The following is a 12,597-nucleotide window of genomic DNA, read 5'->3' on the forward strand; positions in this document are numbered from 1 at the left end:
TGAACAGAGGAGTGATTCATCAGCGCTGGCGTGTATCTCTAAAGAGATGTATGCCTGTGGAGAGATGCTGTGTAAATGTTGTATAAAAATCCCTGATTTTGTTTTTCACTCTTTAATCGGGTGCCATTAAAGGAACAGTTTACCTAAAAATGAAAAATCTGTCATCGTTTGCTCATGCTCTGACCCTCATGTCTTTCCAAACCTGTATGCTGAAATTTTAAAGAATCTTCTCATGGCTCTCTTCCACACAATGACAGCCGATCCACTCACGAAAGCAAGTCATACAGGTTTGAAGCAACATGATGGTGAGTAATGATGGCAGAGTTTTATTTATTTTTTTGTCAAACTGTTCCTTTAAGAGTTTGCTTACTAGGGAAGTCGTGGCCTAGTGGTTAGAGAGTTTTACTCCTAACCCCTAAGGTTGTGGGGTTCGAGTCTCGGACCGGCAATACCACGACTGAGGTGCCCTTGAGCAAGGCACATCTCCAGCTTAGAGAAACATTATGCTTTTAGCTGGGAAATTATTATTTTTTTTTTATACCAATTTGTTTTTGAGTTAACATTCATAGTAGAATGTATGTGTGTTTCCTCAGTGTGTATCAGCTCTGGTTCAGCCGCTGGGAGTGTGTGCAGAATACCTCAACTCCAGCCTGGTGCAGGTCAGTGTTTTCACGGTTCATCTGTTCAAGTTTTGTTACCCTTGAATACTTAATTCTGACTGGTTTGAAGTTATGTGTTCAAGTCGCTAATAAGGTTGACACGTTTGTTGTTTTGTGTTTGTTTTTTTTTTAATTTTGTATTCAAATTTAAATAAGCTAGGTGTTTACCCTGGAATACTTGATTCTAAAAACTACCATCTCAGAATCTAAATGAACTAGTCAAATTTAAATAAGCTAGGTGTTCTAGAAATAAATGAACTAGTATATATACAACATTTCATTTCTATTTTTCTACTTATTTGGAAAGTAGCGTGTTAAGATCTGCTTAATATGGGCTCTTGATCACCCTGTCTGGGTTTACTTTGGTCTAATGAGCAGCTGACATTATTCAGTACTTTCCTGTTACATGTACAGTAGTTGAACCATATATATTTTGTTTATATAATCAGATTTAGCTGGTAAAAGACATCGCTTTAATATGTGGTATTGACTCATAAAGAATACATTTGAATCAACGTGTTTTTGAACAGCAGTTACCAGAGAAATTTCAAGGGTATTCTGCAATGTGACCTTCAGCTTGAAGTGGTTGGTTTTGTTGTATTTTGTAGCCCATGCTGGACCCAGTCATCCATAAGATGATAACATATGTGCAGAACCTGGAGGAGAAAGACCTGAAAGACAAGGTAAGGCACCTGCATGCATTTCTTCATTCATTTTGGTGGGATAGTTTTAGAGTTTCATAACTTTAGAGCTGAAATTTGTAAATAGTTTAAACGTAGATGCATATTTAATGGAACTATTTACAATTTTTATGTTTTAATATAAATGTTTTAAAACATTTTTTTTTTAAACACACAAACCATTTTGTACCCTCATAAATAAAAAAGTACACTCAGTGTTTGTTTGTTTGTTTTTTTTCAGAGAGAAACAAAAAATTACGTAATCCTCAAGAATGAAAATTATTTACAAAATTTAGTGTTGTTTATATGCATTGTTTTTGCATTTTTCATCTGGATTAAGTACCATGTTTTAAATGATTCAAATATCATTCTGTTTAAAATTTCTGTAATGTTTGAGAGATTTTAACTCACCCTTGTTGTTTTTATGTATGTCTCTTTCTCTCTAAAGCGTTTGGTGAGTATTCCAGAGCTCTTGTCGGCCATTAAGCTCCTCTGCATGCGTTTCCAGCGGGAGCTGGTGAACGTCGTGGATGACCTTAGGCTGGACATCCTTCTTCGAATGCTCAAGACGCCCCACTTCAGTGCCAAGATGAACTCCCTCAAAGAGGTTCAAATTCTTTTCGACATATTAGTGCTCTGTAGCTTAAAGTTCACGCCTGAGTTCTTCCCTCATGTTGACGGCTTTGTGCTCCGATAGGTCACGAAACTCATTGAGGAAAGCACAGTTTCCAAGACTGTGAAGAACGCCATTGACACAGACCGACTCCTGGACTGGCTTGTAGAAAACTCAGTTCTGTCAATAGCTTTGGAAGGTAAGACAGTCTCTGATTCAGTTTGACATATAAACATTCAATTGGATCTGTTAGTCATTTACTTTCATATAGGTTTACCAACATGGGAAATAATACAAATTTTTTACTGTTTTTGGCAATAAACATAAATGTACTTTTGCATCCTAACTCAAGCTACTGTCAAATGTGCTTTTTTCTGAGACGAAAAACACAAACCTGTTCGATGATTTTAAACAATATTACTCGTTAGAACATGCAGAAGCTAAGAAATAATTTTTTTTTATTAAGATATTTATTTTGTTAAGGAAAAATGACTGGAAAAGTGCAAAGAATTATATAATAAATAATAAAGAGTAGTTTAAAACCACAATTAACCGTCTGGTTTCTTCGAAATTTCACTTAGGAACAAAAATCTGCCTTTAAACTTGAAATAAATAAATAATGATTATCAATATTGACTGATATGAAAATTTTGATCACGATATTAATAATTTATCACCCAACCCCAGACATAATTTCGCATTCAAAACAGTGCACTTGAGCATTTAAAGCAGCAATATTTAATTTAATTTTATGAACAAATAATGTTTGTCACAATTTTCATCCACAAAAGTTTTTCACCGACGAAAAACAGATGATGACTAAATAAAAGCCAGTTTGAATGACAAATCTATTAATATTTTTGGATTGGAAACCAAAGGCAGTACATGAATGTGTGTTGTGTATATGGATGCTCACACTTTCACTTTGAGCGAATCATCTATGTGTTCAAAGTGTTCAGAAGCCAGAATCTCAAACTGTTGCTTTGTGCTTGAAGCCTTTTCACCTCACCCACTCATTTGTGTCATCTCTTTATTCAGTTGTCTGTATTCGCCTCAGTCTCTTCTCTCTTTGTTCTGTTTGCATTTCTCTTGACACTTTCTGTTTTTCCCCCTTCACTTTCTCTTTTGCTCCTCTCTTTCACTTTAATGCCTTAGTTTGGTTTACTTTCTCTTTGCACTCTTCCTTTTGCTTTCTTTTTGTTTTACTTTTATTTTTCACTTAGCCTTTTTTGATAGCTTTGTCTTTCACTTGTGCTTGCTCTCCTGTTTTAGCCTTTTTTGATAGCTTTGTCTTTCACTTGTGCTTTCTTTCTTATTTTTCTCAATGGACTCTGTTCTGTTTTGTGTAATGAAAGAAACCATGTTTGATGTATTTAATGTTCATAAGGATTTTTTTGGAGGGTGCCTTAGTATTGGGTTGCTGTGATTTTACAAATTTCAAAAATAAATAATTAAATAAATCAAGCTAGACTTTTGGTTTACAAAAGTGCCCATTCTAAAGTTGAGGGTAATAAAGGGAAAAAAAGTTTTTTTTTTTTTTTTTTTTTTTTTTTTTTTTTAGATCTCTGTGATTTAAAATTTTAGTAAATTAGATGGAAAACTTTGATGTTTTTACATCAGTGGGTTTATAATGGAGCTAGTCTCTTATTTTAGGAGTATTTTTATTGCATCCAGTGCTGTATTATAATAATGGTTTTAGGTAACACTTTATTTTAAGGTGTCCTTGTTACACGTTACATGTTCTTACTATTGTAATAAAAATAAATTATGCATAATTACATGCAAGTAACTCAGTAATATTACTGAGTAATTTAAATTTAGTATTTAAATGTATAATTACGCTGTAACAAGGACACCTTAAAATAAAGTGTAACCTGTTTTTATTAAAAAATAAAATAATAATAAATAAAATATTTTTTCTGTCTCTCTCTCTGTGATGTAGGAAACATTGACCAGGCCCAGTATTGTGACAGAATAAAGGGAATCATTGAACTGTTAGGCAGTAAGCTCTCGTTGGATGAACTCTCCAAAATATGGAAAATACAGGTGAGCGATATTCTTGAAAGATATTCAAATCACATCTCCTTCAAAACTGCGTGAATTTCTGACATATTGTTTCTAAGAAATATACTGCACAGAATGCTCTCTATGTATGTATGTATGTATATTTATTTATTTATTTATTTGTTCGATTGTTTGTTTTTGTTTGTTTGTTTGTATTGTATAATATTTATAAAAAAACCAAACAAAAAAAATTTATAAAAAAAAAACCGACCATATATATATATATATATATATATATATATATATATATATATTATATAATATATATCTATATATATATATATATATATGATATATATATGAGGGATATACGTATATATATATATGATAATAGAATTTGGACGATATCTTAGAGGCAATAAATAATGCATTATTTCCTGCAGAGACACTTCAGATGCGCACTGTTCACCGTTTTTTTTTTTATTGAAATATTATTGGAATCACTTTAAAAAAGATGGCATTAAACCAATATTACAAATAAACTGTGACATTAATTTGAAGATTGAATGTGAAATTATTGCAATATAAAAGTATATTTAAAAACTTTAATGTTAGTTGGGATTAATAGGGAATAAATGTGCAATTAATTTGTTAATTTTTTTTAATCGATTGACAGCACTAATATTTTTACTTCTTATTCTAACAAAAAAGGTCTTTAAAGTTGTGGTTTGGTCCATTATGCTGTCAAACGAAATAAAACCGAAAGCACGATATGGCTAAATCCCTTCATCAAGTCTGTATTTGCTGCACATTTCAAAGTGATGTGCACACATTGTTCAGGCGATCAGCTCGTGATCCGGTGTTCTCCGCGCCTCAGTTCTCAGTGAATGCATTGAACTCGTTTATTGCATGTGCTGTGAGTTTAGCGCGTGTTTGGGAATCCAACGGCCACCAGTTATGCTTTATTTTCGTGGCAGATGATTATAGCATTTCACTAGATTTGTAGTGAGATGCATTTTTGTAAGCCTGTTTTCACTGAAGCTGGACTTTTCCTTTAAAATATAAGCTCTACTGCTGTTTTTGTCAAAATAAAAGCTTAAAAGTGCAGTATGAATTGCTGACAGCTTGCGGTTTAAATGGGTAACGTTACTGCAGTCCAAAAACCAAAGTGAACCATGTTGACATGCATCATATTTTATGTGCAGGCTGGTCAGTCCTCCACTGTGATAGAGAACATCCACACCATCATCGCCGCTGCCGCCGTCAAGTTCAACTTTGACCAGCTCAGCCATCTCTTCGTCCTCATACAGAAGGTCTTGACTGTTGTCTGTCTTCCTCTGGACTCTTTCATCTTTATGAGCTGTTTCTGACTGTGCCTTGTGTGTTTCCAGAGCTGGGAGGTGGAGAGTGATCGCGTGAGACAGAAGCTTCTGAGTCTGATTGGACGGATCGGCAGGGAGGCTCGCTCTGAGGCAACCACAGGAAAGGCATGTGCCATTCATATGTATTTATGAAACTGGATGTATATTTCTGTCTCAACTAAAACTGAACTGAAAGTCCGGCTTTGAACCGGTCTAGCTGCTAATAAGCTACAACGCTGAAATGTGACAGCTAGTGATTGATGTAGAACTGCTGAAGCTGGTGAAAGTTTGCACTGTAATGATTTTTTTTTTTTGTTTCTGAAATAATCAGATGATTGTCAAATATTGGTCGCTGAATAATTGAGGGAAAATGATTTTATTAATTATTTAACCTCAAGAGATCATTTATTTGCATTTAATCATTAAATGTATAAAAAATACAAGAGGAATATAAACATAAAATATATATGAATCTTGAAAAAAAACACTGTTCAGGGTATAAATATATGAACATAATATTTAGAATATTAAAATACTTCATATAATATTTAAATATTTAATTCACGCTATTTTTGAAACCCAAATCACCTCATTATTGTTATTTTAGTTAATATTAGAACGGTGATTAATTATATAATAATATTGTAATATATTAGAATATTTTTTTTACGTTTATATTGCATAGTTATACAATCTTAACATAATTTTAAATTGTAATTATGTGCACAATATGACTGTTTTTACTGTATTTTTAATCAAATAAATGCAGCTTTTGTGAGCTATAAATCTCAAATGAGAGAGAGAGCATGACAAAAAAAATTGACACTAGACTTGTGAATTATTTTGATGTAAAATCACAGTATCTTGTGTTTTTTGTGGCGTTTGTTTTTTAGGTGTTGGAGGTGTTATGGGAGTTGGCGCATCTCCCCACTCTTCCTACCACTCTAGTGCAGCAGGCCCTGGAAGAACACCTCACCATCCTCAGCGACGCATACGCCGTCAAAGAAACCATCAAGAGGAACTACATCATCAAATGCATCGAGGACATCAAGAAGGTGAGCTGATTTCATAATTCCCATAAACCACAATCTTCTATCACAATTCATCTGTAGTGTATAAACGGATATAGATAAATAACCAACATGAACATGATTCATTTTATCTGATGTCACTATTATTTGTTGTTCTGTCATTATGGAAATTCACTGTCTGGCTTGCTTCTGGTGGTCTGAATTGGAGTGAGGGTCCCTCACTCTTACACACATCTCCTGTACTACTCCATCTGCTTTGTGCTCCTTCCTGAAGATCCATATTCAGAAGATTATGGACCATAAACACAAAATATGCACACATACTCACACAGCAACAAAATGACACACATTTTTGAGCTTCCTGGCCTCTTTTTCAGGCTAGAATCTCTGCAGCAGTTTATATTAAGAGCTATTCTGGGAGTATAAAGGTGTTGTTCTGTCTCTGGCACTAGATGTATATTTTTGGCAGTCTAGTTTCAGCTTGCATCATCTCTCTCTCTCACACACACACACACACACACACATACATGCACACAGGCATTCACTTTGCTCAATCTTTGCGCTTCAGCCTCTGATGTGATTTGGGTGCAGCGTCTGCCGCATAAACTCTTAGTGGCGCTCACTGAATACTGAAAGTTTATGTCTTCAGATGCAAATACAGGAGGATTCTCCTTCCAGCGAGACACAGGTCTCTTTTCTTACTGGCACCTGGGGCAAGAAGAAACCGAGCTCATTGGCTAAAGTAAGAGAAGACCCACCCCTTTAGTTCATAACACTGACCAATCATAACTCAGCCTGAATCTCTCATGAACAGAATTTGATTTGCAAAATGATGATTGCCACTTGATTCACTGGGACGGACTGTAAAGATATGTGTGATTTACAACGGGCACTTCTGAGGGTTTGATCTTCACAACCAAATACCTATTGGAAAAACTAATGACTTTTTGACTGTTGGCTTCAATCTTTTGTTGGATTATTTGAAACTTTTGGAAATCAGTGACTCTAACCAATGCCTGGGTTGTTGATGGGTCAATGACGTGATGTTAATTTCTTCTTCCTGTTCATTCATGAAAAATAAGTAAATTATGTAGTTTGCACATATAATAACTTAAAAATGCCTTTTTTTAATTCAAATTCATTATGATATTTTTGTAGTCAAAAATGTCAGGCAGATACAACTGTCCTGATATCAAAATTAAGAAAAAGGCTTTATTAATAGAAGACATATGTCTTATGGTGCAACCAACACACAGAGAGAGAAAAAAAATTATATCAGAGTGGATCCCAGACCCTCATGACTCAAGGTCAAGAAGTCTCTCAAAATATATGATAAGTTGACCATTTTATGACAAGACAAGTTTAATTCAGGTTGTAAAATGTCATGTGGTGCGACCCCTCGAAAACTTAAATTTATATTTTAGTAAATGTTTTAATTTTGTAACTTTTTTTATTTATTCACTTTGTTCATTATTTGTTACTTTGGTTGTACCACATGACATTTTTAGAGTCATTAAATATAAACTTTTCTTGAAAATGGAATAAACGTTAATAAATCATATGAAAGTTGTGGACATATTTATACGTCATTGACCCAGATGGAGATTACCGTATTCCATGAATGAACCATGTGTGTTATGGTTGATGTTTCTGTGTTTATATCTGTGTTTTTGTGCTTGTATTGTAGTCGTCTCAGCTGACTAACCCTCAGACAGTGTGGGTGGTTCCAGCCTTGCGGCAGCTTCACGAGATTACACGGTCTTTTATCAAACAGACCTACCAGAAACAGGACAAGGTGCGTGTAGACAGTGTTCAGACGAAACATCTGGCCTGTTCATTTTTTTCATGCAAGTGGTGCTACATAAACTATGAACCTCATTTTTCATGCTTTAAATGGCTTTGGATTATACTTTATGTTGTGTCCTCCATCAGAGTATAATCCAGGACCTGAAGAAGAACTTTGAGATAGTGAAGCTGATCACTGGCTCTCTGGTGTCATGTCATCGCTTGGCCGTGTCCGTCGCTGGATCCAATGGTCTATCTGGGTCCACGCTGGTTGATGGGCGGTACTCCTATCAGGAGGTGCGCTGCCACAAGTCCATTATCTCTTTGTGATACGACGAATTTAATCATTGTTTATATTACAGCTCAGTCAAAAATAGAGTTTGCCGATAACAATTACTAAGATGTGAAAGGAGCTTAATTTCAAATAATGTAAAGCAGAGCAAATCTAAGTTTTGTTAGATAAAATGTTTGATTATTATTAAAAAAAACAGTAGCCTACTATGAACCTTGACGGTTTTGGTACATATTTGGAAAATAATAATAATAATAATAATAACAATAAAATATGGTATTACATTTTTTTTTCTCTAGCGGTTCACAGACATGTAGCAAATAAAATATGCATTCTTCTGGTCATCTACAACAGCGGTTCTCAATTCCAGTCCTCGCACCCCCAGCTCTGCATATTTTCTATGTCTCTCTTTGTTAACACACCTGATTCAGATAATCAGCTCGATAGGAGTGAGCTCCGTACATGAACTGTGTTCCCATTGACATGGTCCCTACACAGTGTTCATTGCTCCCTACTCCCTGAGCAGGGGAAATCTTTTGAAGTTACCTTAACATTCACGGATTTGCGCTGCGCAACGTTTTCACACACGGACAAGTATGACATCATATACATTGGTAAATAAATACAATTTAAATTGACGTCTCGCACACTTCAATGCACTTTGAATGGAACGTATACCTTCGCTTCTAAATGGCGGAATATCCTGTGATGTCCACTTCGCAGGGCACTTACGTTCGAATAGAACAAACGTCTGAAGCCATAAGAGAAACATACAAAATGTGCACGAGGACTGGAAATGAGAACCGCTGATCTACAACACCCAAAAAAGGTGGTTGACTTTTAGTTTCTAGTGAAGTAAGATAGTGTAAACAAAGTCTACTCATTTCCTCTGATATAAAGATTAATCATATTGCTGTTTGACCCAAAAATTTGCACAGTACAAAAATATATTTGTAGACTACCAAAGTGACTCATGTTTTGCCTCACATTTGGTAAGAATGAAAAAAGAGAAGTAGTTTTTTTTTTTTTTTTTTTTCTGATGTTGCTTTTTTGATTTTTTTTATTTTTTTTCCCTCACATTTTTCCAGTATTTGGAGAGTCATTTGAAGTTCCTTGCATTCTTCCTGCAAGAGGCCAGTCTGTACCTGGTCTGGAATAGAGCCAAAGAGATCTGGGAATGCTTGGTGTCCGGCATGGATGTGTGCGAGCTGGATCGAGAGGTGTGGTTTTGTTTAGTTTTGTTTTTTTGGTTTGGTTTGGTTTTTATTTGTATTTTTTGCTTTGTTTCTATTGTTTGTTTGGTTTTTTTATTGTTTTTTTTTTGTTTTTTGTTTTTTGCATGCAATTATGCTGTTTAATCATTGTCCTTAAAAAGAAAAGCGGCACAAGCCACACATGCTTTGGATTGAAGTTTAAATGCCATTGTGTTTTTTTTTTGTGTGTTTTTTACCAACTTATGAAATGTAGTGTTTAATGACTTTTCAGTTCCGGGGTGTAAAAACTGGTGTTGCAAATACTCACTAACTGCTGATTTTTTGTTATTGTGACAAAGTATGTAGTTTTGATGGTGTTCAACTTTGCTGTAGATGTGTTTCGAATGGTTCACTAAGGGACAGCATGATCTAGAGAGTGACGTTCAACAGCAGCTCTTTAAAGAGAAGATCCTCAAGCTGGAGCCTTATGAGATCACTATGAACGGTAAAAGCTCAGCCACAGAGTTCACTCACTGCTTCCAATTAAAAACCACAGTATTTCCACATTATAGCACATTGAAGTATTGCACGTCTCCTGTACATCTGCAGGAAACCACTGCGCTTACTGTGCTAAATTTACCACAGAAAAAAAAGGCCTTGTTAGCACTGTAGGGTGAAGTTGCATAAAGGGGTACTATGAGTGTGTGAGTTTTCTGTGGTCTTTCATCAATGTTTTACAGGGTTTAACCTCTTCAAGACCTTTTTTGAGAATGTGAACCTCAGTGACCACCGTCTCAAACGGCAGGGAACACAACTGGTATGAGATTCCTGCTTGTTCTCAATGAAATTGGTCAGAAAATCCCGTCTTGACCGGTGAAAACATATGATTGTGTCTCTCAGTGTGTGGAGCGATTGGATCTGGCTGGGATGGACTTCATCTGGAGGATCGCGATGGAATCTCCAGACGAGGACATCGCTAATGAAGCCATACAGCTTATCATTACTTACAGCTACATTAACCTCAACCCCAAAATGAAGAAGGTAAACAGTCAAAACTTCATTTTTTGAGTGTTGCTATTTCAAAATTTGGTGTTAATTAACATTTTCTCTGTTTCTTTGTGTATTTTTTTGCAGGACTCAGTATCTCTTCATAAGAAATTCATTGCTGACTGCTATAAGAGATTGGAGGTGAGTGTTACACTGTCACATTTTTTTTTTCCCCCTCCTTGTGATGATGATTGTGATAAAATTCATTCTTACATCACACACAGGCTGCTAGCTCTGCGCTGGGCGGCCCAACCCTCACACATGCTGTTACCCGGGCAACAAAGATGCTGACAGCCACTGCTATGCCAACGGTGGCCACATCAGTGCAGTCTCCATCCAGGTATGAGGACTAGTTTGAGGCCAGTTGAGCAGCTTTCAGATCAGTTGATGAGATCCAGCTGATGTTGTTGGCTGCATTTTCATTGGCTTAAGTAAAGCACTTTTACATTACTTTTATTAAACTTAAACCGTACCAAAGCTAGAACAGAAGGGACTATGTACAGATATTGTTTTGTTTGTTTTGTTGCTTTTTTGTTGTATTGATTTTTGTTTTGCCTTCTGTTTTGTTTTATTGTATTGTTTTATTGATTTTTTTCCTTTTTGTCTTGTATTTTGTTTTGTTGTTTTTTGTTGTATTCATTTTTTGTGTTTGTGTTATTCTGTTTTTATATTTTTGTTGTATTTATTTTAGTTTTTAGTGTTCTATTCTGTTTTTTGTTGTTGTTTTTTTGTTGTATTAATTTTATTTTATTTTTTGTGTTCTATTCTGTTTGTTTTTGTTTTGTTGTATTGATTTCTTTGATCTATTCTGTTTTTGTTTTGTTGTTTGTATTGTTTTTTTGTGTTCTATTGTCTTCTAATTATTTTTATTTTGTTGTATTAATTTCTGTTTATTGTTCTATTCTGTTTGTTTTTTATGTTTTTGTTATATATATATTTTTATTTTATTTTTTTTTTTATTTTTTTTTTTTTTTTTATTTTGTTTTTTTTTTATTTTTTTTTTTTTTATTATTATTATTATTATTATTATTTTATCTTTATCAACTCATTAATCCCACATTTAATACTTTGTCCTTTAGTTGCATTGGTGTTATGGAACATTAAAGTCTTAATTGATCTGAAGGTTGTTCAGAAAGAGTTTGATGTCATTAATATCAAGACTGATGTCATTTTATATCAAGATTGATATGTATTACTTGAAAATTTATTGAAGTTCATAACCATCTCTGTCCTTAGGTCCAGTAAACTAGTGATCATTGAGAGACTTCTGTTATTGGCAGAGCGTTATGTCATCACAATAGAGGTGAGAGCCTATATATATATATATATATATTATATATAATATATATATATATATAATATATATATATATATATATTTATTTATTTATTTATTTATTTATATATATATATACACACAAACACACACACACACGTTGGTTTTTGTGGTTTACAGGGACTCTCCATAGGCATAATACCTAAACCATAACACCTAAACCTATCCTTTACAGAAAACTTTATTTTGTTATTTTGTCATTTTTAGATGTTCAGAAAAACACCATTTAGTATGTTTTGTAAGACTTTTGAATTACTGGGACATAGGCAGACATAAACCACATCACATTGTAATACCTCTGTCATACCCATATCATTAAACAAATCTGTGTCCCCATAAACCACCCAAACCAGTGCACACGCACACACAGACAGTCAGTTATTCCACTGCTTTGCATATCGGAGCACAAATCTTTATTTGCTCAAATTCATCTTGTATTCAACCTCCTATGACTAATGCATTAATACTTATCTTAAATGACTTACAGTTGATCTCTGTGTGAGAGCATCAGTCAGTCTCAGCGAAGGAACCAGCAAGCTGTAAAAGTCAAATGTAGCAACATCATTTAACGACAGACTTTGCTAATTAATTCTCTTA

The 12,597-nt window shown here is 34.4% G+C and overlaps 1 protein-coding gene across 1 annotated transcript in view; it reads left to right on the forward strand.

The window, feature by feature from the left end:
• LOC109086120 (ubiquitin carboxyl-terminal hydrolase 24-like) overlaps positions 1-12,597 on the forward strand; it is a 59,330-nt gene that overhangs the window by 19,102 nt on the left and 27,631 nt on the right. The window contains exons 9-26 of the mRNA XM_042747039.1: positions 594-659; positions 1,268-1,342; positions 1,788-1,946; positions 2,037-2,151; positions 3,895-3,998; positions 5,162-5,269; positions 5,348-5,443; positions 6,211-6,372; positions 6,998-7,090; positions 8,036-8,143; positions 8,281-8,430; positions 9,514-9,645; positions 10,012-10,123; positions 10,359-10,435; positions 10,519-10,659; positions 10,753-10,806; positions 10,890-11,005; positions 11,902-11,968. Of these exons, the coding sequence (XP_042602973.1) occupies positions 594-659; positions 1,268-1,342; positions 1,788-1,946; positions 2,037-2,151; positions 3,895-3,998; positions 5,162-5,269; positions 5,348-5,443; positions 6,211-6,372; positions 6,998-7,090; positions 8,036-8,143; positions 8,281-8,430; positions 9,514-9,645; positions 10,012-10,123; positions 10,359-10,435; positions 10,519-10,659; positions 10,753-10,806; positions 10,890-11,005; positions 11,902-11,968 (1,935 nt within the window). The remainder of the gene's footprint in view (positions 1-593; positions 660-1,267; positions 1,343-1,787; positions 1,947-2,036; positions 2,152-3,894; positions 3,999-5,161; positions 5,270-5,347; positions 5,444-6,210; positions 6,373-6,997; positions 7,091-8,035; positions 8,144-8,280; positions 8,431-9,513; positions 9,646-10,011; positions 10,124-10,358; positions 10,436-10,518; positions 10,660-10,752; positions 10,807-10,889; positions 11,006-11,901; positions 11,969-12,597) is intronic.

Source organism: Cyprinus carpio, chromosome B20 (assembly GCF_018340385.1).
Source record: "Cyprinus carpio isolate SPL01 chromosome B20, ASM1834038v1, whole genome shotgun sequence".
Lineage (NCBI taxonomy): Eukaryota > Metazoa > Chordata > Actinopteri > Cypriniformes > Cyprinidae > Cyprinus > Cyprinus carpio.